We start from the raw sequence: 24,123 nt of genomic DNA on the forward strand, positions 1-24,123 counted from the left end.
AGAAAATTTGTGGATGGAAGAGTGACAGACGGACAGCTAGACAGACAGACGGACAGAGTGATTACTGTAGGGCACCCGCAAATCCTTGCGGGGCCCTAAAAAAATGTGAATTATCTTCATGAAATTATTTACAATCATTGATGATTTTTTTCCTGAAGTATTTAATTGTGTTTCTTTTTTTCAATAACACCATCTTTTAAATAATTGAATACAGAATGTTTAAATGATTTAAATCCATGTTATTTTTAATAGTGGTTGATCCCCCCCCCCCCCCGATGCTGGACTGTATAAATAATATCCATCTATAAAAACACCCACACATTTGGTTGGTCTTTCTTTATTTGGCAGAGTAAAATAATAAATATTACATCATTTTACCAAAAAGCACTATAAATACTGACCATAGCCAGTTAGGAACAAAAATATTGCACATTTAGATGGACCATTTCAAAATTTAAGCTTAGTTCACCTCACCTGCATATAAGTACATACATATTTTTAAAAGAATCATTAGAAAATATACCTTGTATAATCCAAGAAAGTAATCATTTCTTGGAACTTATTTATGACAGGTACATATCTCATACATTTGTTAAGTGTCAGTTCTTTATACATTCATTTAAAGTACAGTATACAGTTTGAAATTTTATATTTAATCGTTCTGAAGTTTAAATTTAAAATTCCATGTACTAGGATTATATAGGAAAAAATTTTTCACTTTTTTAATTACAATAGACATTTTGTTCAAACTATAATATTTTATAAGTAATACTTTATGATACAATATATGTAAGAAACACAAAATTCTACTGTCTTGTTACGAGAGGGGGCATCTCAAAATTCCAAAAAATTAGCAAATTTTACTATTAGTATTCAAAATATGACGTAAACAATGGATTCACAAGAAAACATACTAAAAATATTGGAGATAATCTACAATTTCTATGTTTTAAACTTCAAGAGCGTATGTGTATTACTATTTCTGTAATAATATTTTTTATTACCCCTTTTTTAAGAGCTTCAGGTTACATAACGTCAAAAAGACACTGCAGCGACGTCAACCTACCTATCAATTGCAAAATCGGTTAAAAAATCAGTTATATCAAATTGTAATTACATTTTTATACCTATAATTTCTTAATTTAGTTTAATTTAAATAATTCGAAAAAAGTTGCATTTATGAACCTCATTTAACTAATGCGCGAAATATGCGCAAATACATGTCCTTAAATAAAATTCCATAAATGATGTCAGATTTATGAACCTCAATCTAAGTATCAAATACATGTCCATATTCCAAGGTTACTTTACATGTATCAAAACTCATAAGCTCATGGAAAATAGTATCTACTATCCAAAAAAAACCCTTCACATTGCTGTGTATTAAGGTACATTCAATACCGGACATCCAATTATGCTTTGATCTTTGAACAAAACATAAATCAATAATGAGGTCCACATAAAAATTGACAGCTGTACATATACCATAAATTAATATTTCTTTCCAGCAAATTATATAGTCTACAGAATTGTTCCAAAAAAAAAGAAGTAAAATTGCAATATTTGATCCATGATACATGTATTACAACCAATAAAATGTACATGAAAAGGACAACTTAAGATTTTACTACCACTTGATGCAGTGAGATATGGAACCACGGTACCTCAGGCTATTTAACTCTTGGTTATATTCTACACAAAAATCACTTGCCAAGAGCTTTTAATCGCTGATCTAAACTCTCGCAGTTAGCCTTCACTGTTTTACTGTTTTCTTGAAACATCACTTGAAGCTGGAAAAAAGAAAATTACCTCATTAACTAATATTTCTTTTTGATTTAAATTATATTGTATATTTGCAATACTGGAAAAAATTATATCAGTCAGAATCCAAACATATATTCACTGTTCTTAATTTAGTAGATTATTACATCAAGTAATATAAAATCAAACCTGAATGTTTACATGTTTGGTAGTCTTACATTTATAATTATATTAATAAGATGTGATAGGTATTTGTGATATTGATTTTTTTTTTTTTTACAATTAAATCTGTATTAATTTACTAGTATATTGAGTATTATTTTATGTCCATGTCAGAAAGACTGTAAAGTTTATAGTCTAATTCTACATAAAAAGATTACATCAAAAGAGTCTTAACCTGCATTTTCTTATGCAGTAATCATGGTAATAATATAACTTAGATATGTGTAAAATTTGTGTAAATGACATTTAAATGATATGTATATTCTTTTAACATTCCGTTACATTTTATAGCTTGCTAATATAGGGGGAGAATTTCAAATACTGTGTAAATCTCTTCTAGAACTATTTATAATACATGTGAGTTTCCATTAAGAAACTTTTACCTGTTTCATCATATCACCATGAGCGCCCAGTGTCGTGGTTATCTCCTGTTGTGCCGTATCCAGATGTGACAACAGTTGAATATGTAGGGCCAAATATCGTACACGCCAAATGCAAGAATTACAATACAATTTTATAGAATACGTGTAAAATTTGTGTAATGATGTTTTGAGAATAAATGATATGTAAATCCTTTCCCTTTTAACTTTCTGTTACATTTTATAGCTAGCTAATATAGGCCGAGGGAGAATTTCAAATACTATGTAAATCTCTTCTAGAACTATTTATAATGCATGTGTGTTTCCATTAAGAACCTTTACCTGTTTCGAAAAATCATATAATCATTTGTAGCACCCAGTTTACGTTTACATTTTGACCTACAAAAATAATAATTATGTGATAAAACATGTGAAAAAATTTAACAATTATCAGGTATGTTGTGTGTAAATTATCATTAATGCAAGAACTAACAGTTAAATTTTATGCAGGGAATGTGCTTTTTTAGCCCGACCTCGTTATTCAGTTGTCCCGGGCCAGCGGGCTAGCGTTAGTGTCGAACCCTGCTTATACATGTAACATTTTAAAATTTTAAGAAATTTCTGTCAGAACTTGTGTGATGCATTGAGCAAGAGATTTACTTTGAAAAGACTAACAGAAGAAATCATGAATCACCAACATTTGTTCAAAATGTATTTCTTATAAAAAAAAAAATCCCCAAGAATTTCATTGTGCACTATGACTGTACTGACTTCAAAGAAAAAAGGTATACATTTTAATCTCTTCATAGATATATGGTGGTTTTTAAACGAGTTAGAAATTCTTAAATGGGGCATAAAGAAATTTACAATCAACTAGATCCCCAAAAATAAAAGCTACAAAAATGGGTGATTTTTGAGTTTTATTTATACTGTTGAATGGATAAATTCCCAATGTGTTTACCTTGTTCATGAAGTTCTTTAAGTGACACCAGTCTGTCCACGACATGTGGTAAAGTATCTCTCACAGAGTCCCATTTCTTTACCATGTCATACAACTCCGATACCTAGACAATTAAAATCCATTCAAACTTTATAAAATAAAACATACGTGTAAAGTTATTGATTTCTTTACTGAATTTCTACAGTGCACGTTAAAAAATAGTAATTTAGAAAACATCTATGAAAAGACTCTCCACATTTGAATACATGTAAATTTACCTATATTTAAAACTTTCTTAACAAAACAATCATGTACATGTATATATTGTCTTATCAAGCTTTCTTTACCAAATACAGTATCTTTAGTACAAGTTTAATAATGGTTTTGTACATGTGTACTATATGTACACATCTTTACCTTATTTTGTCTTTCTAGGTCAGCTTGGCCTGATTTTTTGTCAGCAATCTGATTCAGCTTTTGGAGAACACTTGCTAGTCGGACATCTACCTGGTCAATATTACTAGGCTCCAATAGGGAGAGCTTGGAATTCAGAACTCCAACAGCCTCCTGTCAGAATAACAAAGCATTCAAAAATTTAACAGGGGGTTGGAGAGAAGTGGGTGTTGTAAGTAACTGTAGGTCATTAAATTTTTGCAACACCCTATTTCAGCTAGATAGATATTTTTTTACTCTTTATTAGCAAAACAAAATTTTCATAATTTTTTTTACTACATGTATTATAAATAATCTTTAGGAATATTTATATACACAAGATTGATACTTTTGCGAGCACACAGTCTTGCATAAGAGATAAACCTTTCCGTAACCCATTAAACAGAAAGTAGTAGTTACCTCAAATCACAACTTATGACAGAATTTACAACAAAGTCTACCGATTTCAACGTTCAAACTATATATAGACATGACGTATCTTACCACAACTCCTTTGTTATCAGTATCAGCAGTCAGTATTCCCTAAAAGAAGGGATGAAAACAGTTGTTTATATTGAGCAAATTTTCGGAATATAATATCTAGATTAGACAAGTTTCTCTGTACTGATAAGAGTTTGACCATACTGACCACTTTGTCTGAGCTCTGCCCCAGTACAGCTTCTAATCTCTCTAGTCGCTCCTCCAGTTTAGCCAGCTGTTAAAATTATTAATTTCTATTAATACATGTATGTACATAATAGCTTCATATATATATATATATATATATATATATATACAAAGCCAAAGCAATTTCAAAAGCTGAGTAATTGTTCATTTTGTTATAGAAAAAATAAATCAGGTGACTCTCAAACTCTCGAAGTTCAAGGGACTGCAAGAAAAGTTCGAGAGATCGAAGGGTTCGAGAGATAGAAAGTAAAAAAAATCCGGAATTCTCAGTTTCCATCACCGAAGCTCTACTTTTATAGATACCGGAAGTATATGTAAATAAAGTCATTGCACGTTTTCAATCGTATTTGACAGGTAATTTATGTGATATCAACAACAATGATTGTACTTCGAATAAATAAAACGAATTTCTAAAGTTTCAATATTTATTTGTTCTTATTTCATGATTACATGAAACCCGAATAGCCATTGTCGGTTTAGCTAGTCCGCGGCTTGATCATGACCTTCACCAGTGTTCACCAGATTTTTCTTAATCGGTATTCAGTCCTTGAGAAAGGAATTTTCTTGTGCAGTATTTGCCATGCTGGAATTATTTAGACTCTATTTAATCATAATTAAAGTTCATAGTCTATCGGAACTTACTGAAACGAACATCTATAAATTAAATTTCTAAAAAAATATCGTCTCAGTTTCAATCCAAAATAAGTTGTGAATTTGTTTATAATTTACCCTGTAATTAATAACCAATTAATTATATCAAAACACGGACGACCCACAGGTGTAGTGTCATGTATGTAAACACCCAATTAACACCTCCATGCCAGCCCAAGGCTTTCATTATTTCAAGGTAAGTCCAGACTGCATCAATTTTACGCTTGATTGGCGTGTATAAACTCGCAATCAAAACTTCGAGAGATAGAGAGTAAAATTCAATGAAATATGTGTAACGGGCAAGATTTTGGTTCGAGAGATAGAGAACTTCGAGAGATAGAAGTTCGAGAGAAAGTAAATTTGCTTAATTATATACCGGAGGTTCATGAGAGATCATCGAGCCATCGAGAGTCACCTGTATTAGGTTTGTACTGATTTGGATCTTCAATTTTTTTTAACATTTTATTTTCTTCATATTCCAAAACATGAGACTACATTCATCTGGTCAAAAGAAGTCTGAATTCTTATTGATACTTGTACATACTCTGGCATTCCTGCTGAACTGGGCTTGCTCTGGTCTGTAGAAGAGTTCATACGTCACACACCCACTTCCTGGTTTAGCGCCTGAGGCTGGTTTCCCTTCTGTTGGTTTATAGGCAGCCAGTTCTGTCAGAAGGCGCCTACAAAGTACAATCATGTAACAATCACAAGTATAAATAACACATGTGACTGGGAAATTGCCTTTAAGCACAGGTATAAACAACGTATGTGACTTGGAATTGTCTTTAAAAAAGTTATCTAGTTCTACAACTGGTATAGAAATCTTCTTTTAAGAAAAAATCATCAAATTAAGAAATATCTTACTTCTGGAGTTGACCTTGTGGGTCTGATAAATCGACCTTGGCCTCTGGTCCTAGCAGTTTCTCCAGGTGAAGGTCGTTGAGTTGGTGCTGTAGATACTCCAGCTGCTTGCTGAGATCTACGGGGGAGGTCTTAGCCGTGGCCTCCTTCTTCACGTTCTCCTGGATGGAGTGAACTTCCTCCCCTAGCTCTCGAATCTCATGCTGGAGTCTCTGGAACTTCTGTTGTGGGGTTTCTATCTTACTGGATCCATCTTCCAACTGAGAAAAAAATATACAGATGTACAATGATGTTAAACATGATTTCCAAAATGTAAAAGGATTTTGAAATCTTTTCCCCTTTTAATTTTTTCTTAAAATTCCTCTCCACAAATTAAGCTTAACTGTTAAAAAAGCACATCATTAGAAACTTTTTCAATCTTAAGGAGCAAAGAATTAATACCTTTTTATATAGATTTTTTTAACCCCCCCCCCCCCCCAAATTAAAATATATTATGCAGTATTAAAATATACAAGTTTAATCTAATAAGTTACTTTTTTTTTTTTTACCATTTCATATTCTGTCTTTTCAATGTCATATCCTGTTCTTCTTGATCCTGTTATTCTATCAGAGAAATCTATTTGAAAAAAAAACAGAAAAGAAGTAAAATGTACTTGTTATCATCCAAACAATTTAAGCATATTTTTTTAAATGTACAAAAGATTTAAAATGCCTTCTCAAAATTATACATCTATCATTTTCAACGTTTCAATATTATCTTATTAAAATAGTCATACAATAGTAGTAACTGGCTAAACCACGAATTTCTATCAAACAATAAAACATCGTAAATCAAGAACAAAAAAAAAACTTGAGGTTCTTAATAACACGACAACTAACCTAGTCCATCTGCCTTGACCTCTGACCCTTTGAATTTTCCCAGGGCTGCATTAGTGTCCAGTTTTAATTTTTCTATATTCTCACTTGGCTCCTCCTTCAAATGAAAGAAAGCTAATCATACAGATTTTTTTTATCATTCACATCTAAGTACCTTTACATTGCATGTGAGCATGAAATTGATTTGAACATATAAACTATAATGTATTTAATAGTATTTCATGTTAAATTTTATACAATATTTAGAACTGGACAACGGGAAAGCTGTCTCTATGTAAACCGTCTTCTTGGACTTTGGAAATATAGCACAAGTTCCTAATCTCATGTGACATTTTTTGAAAAGTGTTTTCAATCTATATAAATCTCCCTCAATCATTATTAAAGATAAAGATAGGTGAAGTATATAATGGCAATTCCTCTGTTTTTGATCTCTTAATTCATATTACAGATAGCATTTCCTTTCCCCAAATAACACAATAATCAGTACCTGTGGTAGCTGCATGGCCTGATCATCTTCTGGCAAGTCTTCTGTTTCATAAACATCAGGGGCATCATGATCCTAGAGTACACAAAAAAAATAATAAGATTCATGATTTACATATTCAGTCGAACTTTGTAATCTCAAACCTGATGGGGCTGTGAAAAAACTTCAAGATATCAAAGATTTGAGATATGAGATAGGGCAAAGCAGTCCAAGGAATTTTCTACGTAGCTATTAATAATAATAGGCATATTTTCATAAGAAAAATAGCATTTTTTTTACCTACTTTCTACTTTACTTGCATTTTGTGGCCAAACAGCCGAACAGCACAATATGGTGAGTACCAAATTTCTCGATACAGTCAAACCGATGATGGATATGGCAAAAATTTGACCAAAAAATGATTACTTTGTAAATTAACAATTTTGCATAGAGACTAATATAAAATTGAAGATTTAGGAAGTAACAATTTTTTGGCCAAAATTTCATCATATTTATCATTAGCGTGATTGTATCAAAATATATGGCATTCACCATGTTGCGCCATTCGGTGTTTTGGCCACAAAATGCAGATAATACAAAAAGTAGGTAAAAATAGCTACTTTAAGTAGGCTTAAATACCTACATAGCTATTAATAGCTACGTAGGTAGAAATAGTCTTTGGACTGGACCTGATTACAAATGTCAACTGTACTTCCATACAATATATAATTCACAACGACACATGCAGAAGGTAAATATAATAGCATTAAACAATGCATTCAGGTGAGCCATACATTAATTAATAGTACTGATTTTTCCCCCATTAAATTTAATAGTAAGCGCAGCAAGCTCAATAGACTAACATGTAAGAATAATCTTAAATAAAACCTGTACATTCGTCAAGTAAATTTGTGTGCAAAACCTTACAAAAATTCCTTGGCTACAAGCATTCAATGCAAAATTGGCAAACATATGTATAATCAATGGTTATCATGATTATTTTGTGTTAAGAAAACAAACAGACGGCCAATAATTTTGCATTAGTCCCTATTTTCATGACTATTTATTCGTAAAACTTAAAAACTACATAAATTGCAAATAAATTTCATCCAAACATTCTTACAATTCCTGGAAGATTGGCATATTTTGGGTCTGCCATCACTGTGACCACCTTTTTTATCTGTCTGCAGTTTCACAAATGAGTCAAAATCTGCATCACATCTACGCTTGATTGAAAATTTGCAACGTAATCGGAAAGGGAATATTAGTTAATTTTTTATGCACTTAAAATCATATAAATAAAAAACATGTGAAAATTTAAATTTATTTTAATTGTTTATTGATAATAAAATATTCAAAATAGATTTTTAAGGACGAAATGTATTTCCGTTTTTATCCGCAAATAATATTTTCCTACAAGATTTCTGAAGCATTTCAGTGACATTGACGAATATCCACATCAATAAAACAAGAGTAAATTATCTGGAAAACGTCAGATAAAAAGTGAACTTCATAGCCGAGTGTTGCCAGTTGATGACAGTTATTTTACTGTTTGACAAATGGTAGCAAGTTTATTTTAATTTTTACTGGTGATCCGTCGACTTATTGCGCCATTGATGGAGATTAAAACGATCATCAATGTTTGCGAGTCTTGATTATCTATTGAGGTCGAGGATGGGTAATTGTATGTGTGGTCGTGAAACGCTTACCATCAATAACAGAAGATTCTACTTCAGGAATCGACTAGGAGAAGGGTAAGCAATTTAATTTGAAAAACATTTTGATTTGAAAAATTTCCTACGCCAATTTAAAAAGTGTAATTATGTAAATTTTCCTGTTTTAGGGGGTTCAGTTATGTGGATTTGGTTGAGGATGCCAGAAGCCACAAGGACTACGCTTTGAAGCGGATAACGTGCCATTCTAAAGAAGAAGAGCGTGTGGCAGCACGGGAAGTGGAGCTAATGAAGCGATTCAAACATCCAAATATCGTCCCTCTGGTGGAGTCCGCTAACATCAAAGTGAACCAGTACTCCAAGACACTAGATATCCTTAGTGAAGTCTTGATAGTAATGCCTTATTACAGTGTAAGTCAGAAGTAAAGGTTCTTTATCTTAGCACATGTCAAATGATTATACCATTTTGACTGCATTAATTACTATCAGGCTTTTAAATTTATACTGTATTAAATGTCTAATAATTTCAATTGTCATTCGCTATAGAGAGGTTCTGTTCAAGACCATATTGAGAAGTTAAGTAAACGGTCTGAGAAGATCCCAGAAGATCAGATTTGGACCATGTTCCTAGGAATCTGTCAAGCGGTGAAAGAGTTTCACAGTCAGAATCCTCCATATGCTCACAGGTGTGTGTTCAGAAATGTGTCGACTCAAACAGGTGAAATAATTGATATACATATATACTACAAATTTAAAATTCTACACTTAACAGAGACATTAAACCAGCTAATGTGATGATTGCTGACGATGGATCACCCATTTTAATGGATCTGGGTTCTGCAGATTTAGCCAGAGTGGATGTTTCTTCTGCTAAAATATCCAGACAGTTACAGGTGATTATTCAATTTGAATTTTAAGACTATAAGTACTGCCCAATCCTAAAACTGTTTAAAAAATAAAAAACATGTCAATGAAGAACTAAAAAAAACGGAAAAAAATTTCCAAACATGAAAATCCTTGTTCTTGTTGTTTTTTTGGAAGGGGGAGGGGAGTTGTTTGGGGTTTTTTTTTATTTGAAGGGGGGAGGGGTGCATCTTCTTTTACAACAAAATTTTATTCATACATTACCACACTGATGTGATTTAATATGTACTGGAAAAAAAAGGATGGGGGGGGGAGGGGCAGCCCCACCCCCTAACCCCCAATTCTATGTGTCTGGAACAAGAATATGACCAAATGTGATAGACTGCTTAATTTTTTTGTCCAACAGTTAACATTTTCCAATTCATGTTATATATTACTATCAAATAAAACAATTAAACTTGATAAAGAAGTTTATATTTTCATTTATGATAATTTAGTTTTGCCTAGTAATACACTAAGATATAATGATGTCTGACGGCTGAATATTTGAATTTGTTCTAGGATGAGGCAGCAGAGAGGTGTTCCATGTTTTATCGAGCTCCTGAACTCTTTAATGTTGAAACAGGATCCACTGTTGATGAAAGGACAGACATCTGGGTAAGAAGTCTCTATTAAACAACTGTTAACATTATAAATTTAAAAAAAAATTACAAATAAAAATCAGAATTGATTTTAGATTTCAAGCCTTTTTTGCAAACAACACAATTAATACAAAATTTTTTTTAAGCTCAGTAAGTTAAAAATAAGGAGGGACATTAACTAGATTTATAATGATTCTCTGTTACATTTTTCAGTCCTTGGGATGTTTGTTATATGCCCTGACTTTCCTAGAATCCCCTTTTGATAAAATATATGCCCAGGGTGGCAGTATAGCTCTAGCTACACAGAGTGAAAATATTAAATTTCCTGAAAATTCAGGGTGAGTAATAGAGTAGATTCAATGCAGAAATGAAATATAGTTGAATTGTTGAAATATACATTTGATAAGGTCATGTTTAAAAAATTGTTTGGTTGCCCTTTCCCGATTGACTGGTTAAAAATGGCTTGACTCTAATCTTTTTTTTGTTTTTACCTCCAAGAAGCAATTATTTATACCCCCGCAAACGAAGTTTAGGGGGGTATATTGGAATCACCATGTCCGTCTGTCTGTCCGTCCGTCTGTAGACAAGATTTTGTCCGGACCGTTTCTCAGAAACTGTTGGATGGATTTATCTGAAAATTTATACACTTATCATTCACCACATGAAGGTATGCACCTGGGATTTTCATAATGATTGGATGATTTTTCTGCATTTTACAGACGTTTTTTCTTTTTTATTTTGTGATTTTGTTTGGCTCATAACTAGAAAACTATTAGACTTACAATCATCAAACTTGGACAATTTATGCATCTTGGGTAGACGGTGTGTCACGACCTATTTCAAGGTCACTTTGACCTTTAATTTAAGTGATTTTTTAAAAAAAACTATGTCTTTAAAATTTTAAATTTCATAATCCTAAAAAATGTAAAAATATAGTTTTATCCTTATTAAAAATACTAAATTAAGTAAAAACTTATTTTTTCATCATATACTTTACAGCAAAGTCTGAAACAAATGTTAATGATTTTTCAGTTTGTCCCATGGGCATAATTATCAAGCACTGGTCAAGGAGAATTTTTGATAGCAGAAATGTGCATGTCAAATTAGAGAGAAATTAATGAGTTCATTGTCGGGAGTTAATTGGCAAGAGCATATCTAGATCTGATCTGATGCAGTATTATCTTAATTTATCTCTTGGGAGTTGGGCAAAAAGAAATGGCCTTATAGTTGCTTGTGTTAATTAAGAGTTCTTGATGGCTGTAGTTCAGGTAAAGATCTTTCAATTGGTGTAATGTAATTAAAACAAATTGATGTTTTAGTGTATGATTAAAACTGAATTAGTATTGTATAATATATGCAATAATGCAAATTTATGCAATAAACAATTTAAAGCTGCAGATGGATATTTGTTAAGCTCTAACACAGCCAGTTTAGAATTATATGATGTATTATTTGTTTTAATTAATCCCTACACTGTAAGTCTCTTAGATATGTATGTACAATATTTTAAACATGGATAAGAAATGGAAATTAGATCATTGAAATAGTGTGTCAATCTGTTAATCAAGGTTACTTGATTTTCTTGCACCCTAACCAATTTATGATTATTGAACAATATTTGATGGGCGTATCATGCTGTGGCAGGGCACTTTATTAGACAATAGTGAACACCTCTTACTAGATCCATAAAATATTTCTGAATTGGCACCTACTCTGAATAACCCAGCGGGGGTATTTGTCCCTATTGGACAGTTCTAGTTTTTTTTGAAGTACTCTGGATAATAGAATTTAAAAAATCAGCATTGAAATTGAAACTTTCTGAAAAAAAAAATCTCACGTACTTAATTAACCACCCAATATTTTCAGACCGAGTCGGGAGAATGCAACCAAACAATTTTCTAAGGGTGGCCCAATCTATAATATTTTATACATACTGTAAATCTGGAATTTTTACGTCAATTTATTTTTGCGAATTTGGGTCAAAAAGCTATTGATTAATTTTTACGCTTCAAAATTTTGCGAATTGTCACTGGCTCTAAAAATAAAAATCACTTAAGATTTTCATATCAGTTTATGTTTCAATTTAGTATGCACAGTTAAAATACCACCAATATACTCGCAACGTGGCAAGAAATTGCAGAATCGCTCAGAAACGATTTTGAAGATAAAAATACAAATTAAAAGGATTAATTATAACAAACCTTTTAGAGGTTGTGTATGCCTTTTAGCTAAAATATAATCCAAATAAAGACAAAAATATAACTAATTATCTCAACGTTTGTTTTTTTCTCACCTAAAATTTACACGCCGTGTTTACATTTGGAAATCTCTAGTAAAAGCTCTGAGCTCAAGTCATTGCCCGTGTTGATAAATGGTTGGATAACATAACTGGTCTGTTTCTTGGCAAAATAATTAAAAAGGGACACAATGTCTCAGTGCTTGTCAAACCACCCGACGATATTGCATATAATGAGGGCAATTTACACGCACGGGTAATTAACTTGTAGTTACAGCAGGGTTCGACACTAACGGTAGCCCGCTGGCCCGGGACAACTGAATATTGAGGTCGGGCTACTAAACATGCCTTTTAACTTGCCCCGCAGGACTACTAAGATTTTTACCAAATACTCACTAAGAGCAACAGAAATAATTATCAATTACACACAATGTACCTGATAATTGTTAAATCTATTTTCAAACATGTTTTATCAACATAATTTTTTTTTTTTTGTAAGTTAAAATGAAAACTTTAAAGATGATTCGAAATACAATAAAATGCAATTTAATGATTATAAATGTTGACTTTTTTTAATAGAAAAATGTCGTAGGTACAATCATAGAGTGACATACAATTTTTACCCAAAATACAGCCAGAATGCAGGATTTGGCATCTCTATTTTCAAAATTTCCCAGGGGAGGCCCCCAGTACCCCCACCAGCAGGAGGGGGAAACCCCCTCCCGCACCTACCCCCCTCGTCGCTTCACGACTCGGCCACCAGCCTTCGGCTGCTGGACAACTAATACATGAACAGGGCTAGTAGAAATTAGAAATGGCTAGCCCTGCTGACAACTATGGTCTTAAAGTTAGTGTCGATCCCTGTACAGTAGTATAAAAAAATGACCAATGCTTACCGATGCCTATTCACTGGGTTAAAAATAGACACCAACTTTCAGAAAAAAAATTTCTTTACATGTTGATTTATTTTTAAGAAAAATATTTTTGCGAATGCATTACACACGCAAAGAACTATATGCGGTATATTGCATATGTTTGCCCCCACAAAAGTCAAATTTTGAAAACTTCCTGAAATGTGCTGAATTCAATAAATTGTACGAGAAATATAAGTTAATAGAAAATATTATAGTTCCAGAGCAGTGTATTCACAATTTCTGTTTTTATGACGTCACAAACTAGTCCGATTTTATATTCTTTTTCAGAAAGAGGACAAAATGGACAAAATTTCAACAATTTAAGCTTTAAAATTTATAGAGCGCATGTGTGTTCAGGAACAATATTGACATATTTCATTGATATTATCATTCTACACATTATATCAAAATATTTATCCTGAACACACATGCGACTTTTATTTAAAATATCGACGAAATATGTACATTTTTCTGCAAAATTCATAAAAAACTGAAATTTACGTCATATTTGTGACGTCATTACATACATATGTCGTCATTACTTATGAAATTATTCAGTGCTTTGAAGTCAGCATATACTCCCCTGTTTAAGGACTTAATTAAATATTACTCCATCAAAGTTTGATTTTGGGGGGCAAATGTTGGTTAATACCGCATATAGTTCTTTGCTAAAAATTTATCTACAGTAAAAATTTCCAGATTTACGGTATTTATAAGCATCATTTCTATGGGTTTGAAACTAAGTATGTGTTCAATGCATCACATATTGTGATTATGAATTGATCATATTTTTTCCCCAACAGATATACCAGTGCAATACATGAATTAATTCTTAGACTTATGAAAGTGAATGTAGCCGAGAGACCATTTATTGACAATGTGATAGAAATAGTGGAAGCTAACTACAGAAAATCCCAAAACCAGGTCTGACCAATGAGAACTGAGGATTGCCAAACCAAATCTTACCAATATGAAAAGGCCATGTATGTGGACATTTAAAGTATGGGAAAATGCAGAATAAAATGCTTTTGCACAGTCCCACATGATTTTACACTTGAACTTTGATATCTAAAACACTGATTACTCTAAAATACCATGGGTATGTGGAAGTGATTAGGAAGTACTAACTAATTATTTTTACCCTTAATATCTTGAATACTCATATATCTTGAAGTTTTTTTTCTTGATCATCACCTTGGATTTGGGATAATGAGGTTTGAGGTTTGACTGTATATGTAGAATGAAGAATGGTTGTAAAATCAAAAGAATATACCATAAATATTGTTAGATAATTGTCTCAAAAAAAAAAAATCAGTTAATACGTGTATAATACAAAGTTTCCATATAGTGTAATATGATGAACAATGAATGGCTGCAGCTGGTTTTCAAATTCACTTTTAGCTGAATTCTAAGCTGAATGCTGATACAATCAAAACAGATGTTCTCTATACAAATCTAAGAAAGCATAAACATGTAAAGGTTGTTTTCAAATAGAAGAATTTTTATGTCTTTATAATAACTGAATTAATAGTTAGCAAGGCTGTTTGTTTATTACAATTGTATATGTCAACCAAGACCTTGTGTCGGACAAATTAGGGAGCAACATTCCATAAATTTTCAAAACAAAAAAAAACAAAATCAATGGATTTGAAATCTATTGCTCATATCACATGTTACAGGTCTCAATAGTTAATAGCTTTGTGAAATACAGTCAGTGAATTTGATTTTCTTAAGAATTGTTTGCATTATCATAAGAGATGTACATTGATCTATTCATTGTGCCATAAAGATAGATACATATCATTTACACTCCAATTTTACCTACTAGTTACATTGTAGAACAAATTATGTTGTCTGCAAAGTCAATTTGTCCTCCATTTATACATTTCTGACCAATGAAAAGCCAGAGAATTGCCTCTTCCTTCCTTTCAGTACTGGTGTTTGACCAATTTCATGACTGTCACAGTAACGAACTCTCAGATAAGCATTGATTTACTAGTAAATAATAAAAAAAATGTATCTTTGGGAACAATTCTCTGCTGTAGGTTTTGATGACCATTTTGTCATATTAATTGTTCAACATTAGTACTTTAACTTCCTGCACTGATGTGGCTCATTTTGCCAAATGATGAGCTCTACTTGATCATAGCAAGTGCAGTGTACCGGCCAGTTTTACATATGTTGAACTTTACGGTAGTTACCTGTCACCATGGTAATACTAAACACCTTGTGAATTTATCTTTGTTCTGGTATTGTTATAATAAATATATAGTATTTTCATTATAAAAGCTGGCAGTATATTTTCGTTAATTAAAAAAATTCTTCATTCATGTTTCAGTTAATATATGCTCAAATCATTAATCATTTGAACATATCTGCTCTTGTTAAGACACAAAACCTAAAATTTAAGGCAAAGTCTGTTTTTTTAATCACTAAGTGGTATATTTCCATTTACTGTAGTATGATGTTTGGATGTTTTTGTCCTGTAAGAGATAAGAGTAATAATTGTAAGAGATACATGAGAGCGTATTGTGTATAGGTCGGATACCGTTATTTTGTCATGAATTATCTGAAGAAGAAAAAATCCAGAGCATATGAAGCTTAGTTATCTGAGAGCACTAGACATTCAATTACTGCATTGTTAATTGTAATTCAATTAACTTGCACATTCCAACATTAGAAGGCCAGTTTAAAATGTTTTGTTTTTTTCAAGAAAAGTATTTCAGATATAAGTATATGAAATGTTAAGTATTTCATTGTTGAATTTTATATGCTCATAGCAATTTTGTATACTGATGTTATCAAAGATTGATTGACCTTGCGATGTTGTCTTGAAATGTTATTACACTTAATGCATATAAAAGAAAGATTTGTGCTTAAAAGTAATAAAATGCTCAAGAAATGCATTAAATTTTCTGTTTTATTTTGTTTATGAAACTTATGAAAGAGCTAGGACTAAGGTTCACTTTATGCATAAAATGGCCCTGTCCTAATATATCAATTGACCTTCACCCTCCTTCCCATTTCATGTATCAAAATAAAGTAGAGGCTTGGTGCTTTCATTTTCTTTCATAAAAATTCTTTTTGAGAACCTAAGGTTTTGGCAAACATGTTTTTACAAAATGCAATTTCTTGAATTTCGCAGAAACATGCGTATTTGACTACCTTCAGCAAAGAATTAAAATATAATAGTACAGCCCACGATCCAAAATTTTAAACATGTTTTTGATCTTCAGAAACAGATCTTTCATTATGTAAAACTATGTTTTGAATCAGAGGTTGTGCTTTATATGAAATATTGAAAAAAATCTTCAATTTTGAGCCATTTTTATAGGAATTTACAGGATATGGTAAAAATGACATAATTTATGACGTCATATGCATTGACTAGAGGGAAAATTACGTTATTTTCAATAGATACATGGTCACTAACATTCCAAGTAAAAAGTATTGCATTTTAACCTAAACTGAGCCAAAAAAAGGCCTAACATGCAGTGGCTCTTGCTCTTTGTAATTATAACCCCTTTCCCACATACGGACAATTCTTCATTATCCCTGCCTTCCTGGGCAGATAAATCTTTCCACCTGATCCCACCTCTGATGTTTTGGAAGTCCACGTTTGCTCCGCTCCTATTTTGTATTGTTTGATGGACTTTTGAGTTCGAATATTGTCCGTTATCTCCATATATTTCCTTTACAGAAAAAACCTTACCAGATAATTCCTTGATAGACAAATCCTCCTTCGCCATTCATGGACAGATAAATCTTCATTATTCATGGGCAAATAAACGTTCGATATTCATGGAGAGGAATATAACGTATGTCTTGCTTTGCTTTACATGGACAGCATTTTTTCAATATTCATGTGCGGATAAGCAGATTTATTTTACCCTCTATTTAAACGTAACACAGAAGGAAATTTTAAATTTTATTACAATATGCAACAACAATTAAGGTTAAAAAGTCCAACCCAAGCAACATTATTCAAGGAGAGAAAATACATAGGAAATACTGTAAATACAAGATCAATAGCCTTCAAATGAAATATATACACTATACAACTACATGTTAACCATCTGTACTTTTCACTTCGTATAATTTACTTATTCAAAGATTGTTGTTAAATGCTAATCAGTCATCAACACACACACATTAAGTAATAAAATGTCCTTTTAAGGTACTATAATATGCCCAGAAGCATTTTCAGACCTTCATTTAGAAACATGCCATCTGGATCCGCACCCGATTTCTTTAATTGTGTCTTGAAGGATGTGATTTGCCCGCTCATTTTCTATAGCAAAGACAAAGGAAAAAAAAAATTATCCTCAAATGAAAAATGACCTTTATGTAGGACCTTTATTTTCTGCCTAATTTATCAATCAGTGTACACGGTCCGTCTTCCAAACCAGAACTATAGAATGGTAGGAGGATATTATCATACCTAACGATGGCAAGAACATCTAATACCTGAATACCTTGTAGACGATTGAGAGGTGTACACAGATTTACTGCTATATTTTTATACCTCTTGGATGTGTTCGTAAATCCCCGGTAAATGGTTCCATTGTTTGGCCAGGTGAGGTACTCCCCCAAGGGCCATCCACTCTTTGGCTATCTCAGTGCTGAATGTATCCAAGCCCTTACATCCGGGACAGCCCAAGATCTCGATACACATCGCATAACCAGACCCGCCTGTAGCAGGATTGGCAAGAACTCCCGATCCCAGATAAGCATCGCTGAAATAATTAAATTATATATGCATATATTGCTCAGATGGACAAGTTGGCTGAGATTGCACTTACATAATTAGGTTTTAAAAACATACACACGTACATTTCTTGGTCGAACATATTTTTCACAACCGCTTTACAAGAACATAGGAACCGGGATCCTTACTTTTCTTCCTGTTTATTATACTTCATAGTTCCGCAATTTCCAATGTAAGAGAAAACTCTATACACATTCCCGAGGAAATTGGCTCCTACTCTCAAGTCTGGTTGTGGGAACTATATTGTGCTTTTTTTGGAAGGATTTTATTTAATTAATAAATTGCATTATGCGTTCTTTGATATATCAAAATTAATCTGACGATATCTATATCGCCCCTACAATATTTGAAACAGTTAGTTTGGTGATGTTCATAAACAGCAATGCTTGCTTTGACAAGATAAAGAGCGAGACTATAGGGAGAGTGTTCATGGATCAAAGTTTTTCTCTGGAACCTTTCTCCTTTGCTTTCCTGGGACCAATGTTGACCTTATATGTTAAATATACCGGTATCTCTCTCACTGTTTTGAGACTGATAGACCCCACCTCACCCCAGCCTCAAGGAAAGAATCGGGATTCATCCCAAAAGCATAACAAAACAATTTATGCCTCTTCGTTCTGCTATCTAAGGAAAGTGACTGAGTGCCTACCCTCCATACCATTCTTTATTTTTTTATGTACATCGTCTAGAAGATGAGGTATTCTTTATACGACATCTAGTCAATAGATTTCCGTGTTTTCTACATTCATAATTCCATACTCCCACGCATAGAATATATTTTATGATTCCATGATGTTTTTTCAGTGATGTAAAGATTTCCATGGCTTTGGGCATAAAGAAGAAGTTTAACATCTATGGCATCTTCTGTGGTGATCTTCTCCAAGTAGGTTACCTTGCATCTTGCACTTTCTCTGTATTTTTGTGTTTTTTTCCCCGGAATTATAGGTTCTGCAGCACTATTATTGATGTTCATAATTTTCAGTCTTCCATGTTTTGAAATTACCAAATCCCCAATCGACTTTCAGGTAGACGTGATTTGAATTTCTTTAATTTGCTCTGCATGTCTTTTTTCAGTGAAATTAATCTTCAGAATTAATTTCCCAGTGCCTATGTAATTTATCTTTGTTGCACGTGATTATTCAAGCTGGTATGAATGTGGAATTACACGTGTAAAATATAACGTAGAAATGTACAAAGAGCATCCTCATGATGACATTTTTCTTAAGGTATGATACAAATTAGTTTAAGGTAGTTTAATGGCTTCAATTGCCGAATATAGAGTATAGGTCTAAATTAGAACACCTTCACCAGTATATAATGACGTCTCCATATGAGTGAAAGTTTCTCGAATGGGGCGAAAAACAAACACAAAACTTGAATAAATCAATCAATTATGACTATGATCTTGTCAACAAATGCAATCTCTCATGAAGTCAAAAGTCTCATAATGAGTACCTCGCCAAGGAGTGCCTTTCGCAGTTAATCGCAAAAAGCAGCCCTTCCAAACATCTTTAACATTCACTAATGGATCATTGCAAACGATGGTAGTAAGATTGACAAATGGATAATCAAAAACGGAAAGAATAAATTAAGCAATACAAACATGACTCAAATGAAGGCAAGGCAAATATTTTCGAAATACATGTACGAGGATTGATCCAAAAGTAATGTCACTTTGTCCATATCTTTAATATTTGGCGTAATATTATCAAATATAATGCACCAAAAGTTGCATAAACATAAATCTAATCAAAATTAAAAATTCCATATAATAATGTTTAATTGAATCCATTTTATAGACGTTTGAAATATTAAACATAGGGGGTGTCGCCGCGTCACTAAACGTCACGTTTTAAAGTGTATATTTTTTAAAATGAAAAAAGACAAAAACATTAAAAAAGCATCTAAAAAGCGTCTAATTGCCAAATAATTTAAAAGACAAAATTCAAAGGCGGCATTGTTTTTTCTTTTCATCGGAATTGTTGTTCTTTATATCTGATGTATTGCAGAAAGGAAATGTCGAAATTGAATAAAATACCGAACTGAGTTTCAAAATCGGGAAATCGCCAGTAGAGACAGTTACGATAGTAAATCAGACTCGCAGAAGAAAGGATGTTAACAAGAGACTTGTTCATAGATGGTTTCGTAGAATTTGGGCGCGTCATGGGTAATTAAGTGATCAGCTGAGGAGAGAAAGACCTAAAGTTAGGAGGTCGGGTGGAAACGTTCAATGACGTCGACGTTGTCAAAAAGGAGATGCGTGTTACGCAGTTTGAGTGATATGAGAAACTTTTAAGTTTGTCTTATGGTACTGTTCAAAGAAATTTGATGAAGGACTATATTATAGATGTAGTGTACAATTGGTGCCAATGATTCTTTAAGAAAGTAAAATATGTGAATGTGTTTGTGAATATCATTTTTTAAAATGAAATGATGGGGAAGCTTTTTTAAAAGTGTGTGACGGCGCATATCCGTCATATGACGTTATTTAGGTGCGGCGACTACCATAATCGCACTTTGAATATAATTCGATATTTTAAAAAGTATAAATAATTTTAATTTGAATTTTTGAGCACTGAATTGAAATAAATATAGCTTCCATCATGCATAATTTTGTTAATTTACGTCGACTAGGAGCAATTTTATCGAAGTTATGACATTACTTTTGGATCAACCCTCGTATCTGGTTTTCTGAAATCTCTTAGCAGCCTGAACTTATGTTTACCTAGCTTTAATCAGGTTTTCATTCCTTCATAGGAATATACATAATCGAAACTACTCTGGACTAACAATAAGACAAGAGACCTAACATTATATTGACTACCTGTAAGATATGAATCGGATCTCCAGAGCTGTCAGAGGATATTCTTCTTTTTCTTCATAATGGTCGACTCTCTTCACCACGACATGTATGATCTGTAACAGCTTCTCGTAGTCATCTTCACAGTCAAATATAAACTCCATGTCGTAAATAGGAGCCATGTCCAAATGTTTTCTAATAAAAATTAAAAGTGTGGATTTTCATTAACCATACCCACAAAAAGATATTAATCGGAATCTTCACTATGATTCTGCAGTAATTCTGTAAGTAAGTACTTATGGATGACTACTGGTTCGTTGTTTACAGTAGCACTTTACCGTTTGCAAGGGAAAAATATGAAACTTTAGTCATCGAAAATTTACCAAGTTCACTCGCACACATTTCTATGCTAACTTTACAGTATGAGTGATTGCCTAAACAGAAGGATGATTTTTTGGTCTTTTAGTATTTCTTGCGAAATACATGTACTGAATCTAAACGAGAATGTTACTATTCTTGTTTCATCAACTTGTTTGTCAATAATTCATCTCGTTTTAGAAATTGTGCATACGTAGAGCATCTTAGTAATTCCTACCTAAAATGCACAGAATGAGCATGCTCTTGGTAAATTTCACCGGAAGGGTACATCACATACTTCAAAGACTTGAAAGCAGACCATGAAAAGTATGGCACAAGACTGGGTTCCTCGGCTAATAGTGGCAACATGGCAGCCAGGGATCCCTGAGTGACGTAATCTTTGGTGTCGTGCCAAGTATAATAATCCCAGTCTTCCGTGTCAACGTCAGATGGCGCTTTATTGGTCACGCGTATCCATAACTCATCGTTTTTCGGATTGTAATCACCACAACTTATGGAATTGTACGGAATCCAAAGAATGTTAGTGGACCAGTTGTTCTCAACTATAGATTGGAGACACCTGGCATAGCAGAAAACATCTCCCAGGTTGTAATATAAATTTTCTGTCTTTACCAAAAATTCTGGTTCCATCTATTGAAAGTAAACAGTACATGAAGAAACATATAAATGTTAACCATACTAACACATTCATGTACTGTATGATAAATACTGTACCTTTTTAATAAGATGAACTTGAAAAAAATGCAAAAAATCATAACCTGGGGAAAATATAGCTTCGAGCGGAACATTTAACTTGTTCAGTTTATTTCACCTTAAGGGTTATATCATACACAACGCCAAAACATCCAAATCCCGCCATCACTGCTCTAAACATTGCCTGGTTCTCATTCGAATACGTCCTTAACTCGCCATTAGAGTCGAACACTCGCATCTTTACAATGTAATCACTTACAGACTTTGAATAACGTCCCACACCCTATTAATGCAATATTAAGGTAAAGACAGGATTGAAGGACATCGAATAAATTATTAAAACATGTGTCCAATAAATCATTTACAAAATACATGTAGATGAATATTTTTTATATATTTACTCACGTGACATCCGGCACTTATAATTCCAACCACCGTCACTGCATCAACGATGACACTGGCAGGAAGATGAAGTTTATTTTTCAGTTGAAAGTCTTTCAACTCGCCGGTCGTTACGCCCGCCATTACATCAACTTCGTTGCGACTACGCTATCAACAAAATAATGTTTGAATTATTTCAAAATGATATTGAAATCAGTCATTTATTACTTTAAACACATATTTGCTGAAAAAAGGGAGGACTGCATCTTGCTTTTACAATAAATTTATATGATACTAGCGAATATTCATTTTGAACATCAACTACATTTTTCATGCAGTTCCTATAATTATTTTTAAATTCAATCAATCCTATCCAGGAAATCCTCTCTTCCTTTTGGATCCTTGAATCCTTATACTTTCTCCTAATAAATATTAAGTGGGAAAAAAGGATAATGGAAATTTAAAAAAATGAAGAATATAAGTACATTCGCTATTCTTATTTTGACACCATGTCCATAGTCACTTCGCAATTTTCCAAGGTTCAATAATATCTGTCGAACATCACTAAATACTGGCGCCCAGCTGTGTCGGGAACCTGCAGAACGTATCTTCAATCCTTCTTCCTTTGCAGCTGCGATGACGCTTTGTATCTCTTCCTTTGATGTCGGCCAACAGGAAATGACGTAAGAAATGATAGTTTCCGCCCAATTTTCAAATCTTTCTATGTTTAATTTGGGATGAGGTCCAATTTTGCCCTGAATGCGCTTCAGTTGTTCTTCCATTTCTTTCTTTAAAATAGGATTAAAACATATCTTGATAGAATCACTCACAACGAGTGAATTAAATTGAATTGCATTTATTTGATTGTACTTAATTTAGTTTAACTGCATCACAGATACTGTTCGACGACTGTCAAATCAATCAAAATGTTACCCTTTCTGTCTTTGATAGGATCGCCTTTGTGGCCTCTCTCATTTTCTTCTTCTACAATGTGCAACATAGCATGTATCTAAAAAGAGTAAGTGGTGCAAGGGTGGCAGGAAATCCAGAATATGTCATGTTGTGTCAAGTAAAAAATTGTTTTATTACTCTCTGCACAAAATGATTTCTTCTGTTCTTTAAAGAGAAATGAAAATTTAATATGGATTAGTCGTGACATGTTCTTACAACTTTCATAACTACGCATTTTACGACATTTGTTATCACTTACCTTGCCCTAAGATTCCATATAATAAAATATATCTCCTAAATGATTGCCAATAAATATTTCATACCATATCAACGTTTAATATTCTGCAATCCAACAGAAAGACATCAAAATCCAGCAGTTCCTGAAACGTCAGCCATGATTGTTCCCTGTCGTCTGCTTGCACGACCGGCATTTTGTCATCTTTAATGCACGCCTTGATGCTCTCCTTCAAATCATTAGAAGTCTTTGGAACATCTTTCTTCGACACCTTTACCTTTTGCTTGTGTGCGGCCAAATAAGCCTCTTTGCTTGATACAGAATACTGAAAACGCAT

The 24,123-nt window shown here is 32.8% G+C and overlaps 3 protein-coding genes and 1 long non-coding RNA gene across 4 annotated transcripts; 2 read left to right on the top strand and 2 right to left on the bottom strand.

The window, feature by feature from the left end:
- The first annotated feature begins 550 nt into the window (after nucleotides 1–550).
- LOC134236264 (uncharacterized) lies at nucleotides 551–1,597 on the top strand. The gene is made up of 2 exons (XR_009985576.1): nucleotides 551–686; nucleotides 1,255–1,597. It is a non-coding gene; the product is annotated as an uncharacterized LOC134236264 (long non-coding RNA).
- LOC134236263 (dynactin subunit 2-like) lies at nucleotides 1,268–8,480 on the bottom strand. Its single transcript, XM_062718446.1, has 12 exons — nucleotides 8,376–8,480; nucleotides 7,277–7,348; nucleotides 6,793–6,886; nucleotides 6,462–6,529; nucleotides 5,917–6,173; nucleotides 5,597–5,732; nucleotides 4,364–4,429; nucleotides 4,219–4,257; nucleotides 3,700–3,849; nucleotides 3,297–3,406; nucleotides 2,367–2,451; nucleotides 1,268–1,790 (listed from the first exon to the last, which is right to left on the bottom strand). Exons 1-12 carry the CDS (start codon nucleotides 8,409–8,411, stop codon nucleotides 1,704–1,706), a joined length of 1,200 nt encoding a protein of 399 aa, XP_062574430.1. The 5' UTR covers nucleotides 8,412–8,480; the 3' UTR covers nucleotides 1,268–1,703.
- Nucleotides 8,481–8,715: 235 nt separating this feature from the next.
- On the top strand, nucleotides 8,716–14,577 carry LOC134236265 (serine/threonine-protein kinase 16-like). Its single transcript, XM_062718447.1, has 7 exons — nucleotides 8,716–9,006; nucleotides 9,096–9,336; nucleotides 9,472–9,611; nucleotides 9,698–9,818; nucleotides 10,351–10,446; nucleotides 10,644–10,768; nucleotides 14,384–14,577. The coding sequence occupies exons 1-7, from the start codon at nucleotides 8,891–8,893 to the stop codon at nucleotides 14,508–14,510; spliced, it is 966 nt and encodes a 321-aa protein (XP_062574431.1). The 5' UTR covers nucleotides 8,716–8,890; the 3' UTR covers nucleotides 14,511–14,577.
- Nucleotides 14,578–17,659: 3,082 nt separating this feature from the next.
- Nucleotides 17,660–24,123, bottom strand: LOC134236289 (uncharacterized). The gene is made up of 9 exons (XM_062718469.1): nucleotides 23,875–24,123; nucleotides 23,534–23,584; nucleotides 23,086–23,388; nucleotides 22,625–22,768; nucleotides 22,338–22,502; nucleotides 21,744–22,156; nucleotides 21,173–21,343; nucleotides 18,106–18,316; nucleotides 17,660–17,871 (listed from the first exon to the last, which is right to left on the bottom strand). The coding sequence occupies exons 1-9, from the start codon at nucleotides 24,121–24,123 to the stop codon at nucleotides 17,761–17,763; spliced, it is 1,818 nt and encodes a 605-aa protein (XP_062574453.1). The 3' UTR covers nucleotides 17,660–17,760.

This window comes from Saccostrea cucullata, unplaced genomic scaffold, assembly GCF_032062105.1.
Source record: "Saccostrea cucullata isolate Sc308-1 unplaced genomic scaffold, CSIRO_AGI_Scuc_v1 ctg87, whole genome shotgun sequence".
Classification (NCBI taxonomy): domain Eukaryota; kingdom Metazoa; phylum Mollusca; class Bivalvia; order Ostreida; family Ostreidae; genus Saccostrea; species Saccostrea cuccullata.

Coding starts and splice junctions, on each gene's coding strand:
- LOC134236263 (XM_062718446.1), bottom strand. CDS start 8,411: ATGGCAGACCCAAAATATGCCAATCTTCCAGGAATT. Junction 4,430..5,596: donor AGTTCAGCAGGAATGCCAGA/GTATGTACAAGT, acceptor TAATTTTAACAG/CTGGCTAAACTGGAGGAGCG. Junction 2,452..3,296: donor CTTCATGAACAAGGTAAACA/CATTGGGAATTT, acceptor ATATTTGGCCCT/ACATATTCAACTGTTGTCAC.
- LOC134236265 (XM_062718447.1), top strand. CDS start 8,891: ATGTTTGCGAGTCTTGATTATCTATTGAGGTCGAGGATGGGTAATTGT. Junction 9,007..9,095: donor AGGAATCGACTAGGAGAAGG/GTAAGCAATTTA, acceptor TTCCTGTTTTAG/GGGGTTCAGTTATGTGGATT. Junction 9,612..9,697: donor AATCCTCCATATGCTCACAG/GTGTGTGTTCAG, acceptor TACACTTAACAG/AGACATTAAACCAGCTAATG.
- LOC134236289 (XM_062718469.1), bottom strand. CDS start 24,123: ATGCGTTTTCAGTATTCTGTATCAAGCAAAGAGGCTTATTTGGCCGCA. Junction 22,157..22,337: donor TGTATGATATAACCCTTAAG/GTGAAATAAACT, acceptor TACTTTCAATAG/ATGGAACCAGAATTTTTGGT. Junction 21,344..21,743: donor GCTCATTCTGTGCATTTTAG/GTAGGAATTACT, acceptor AATTTTTATTAG/AAAACATTTGGACATGGCTC.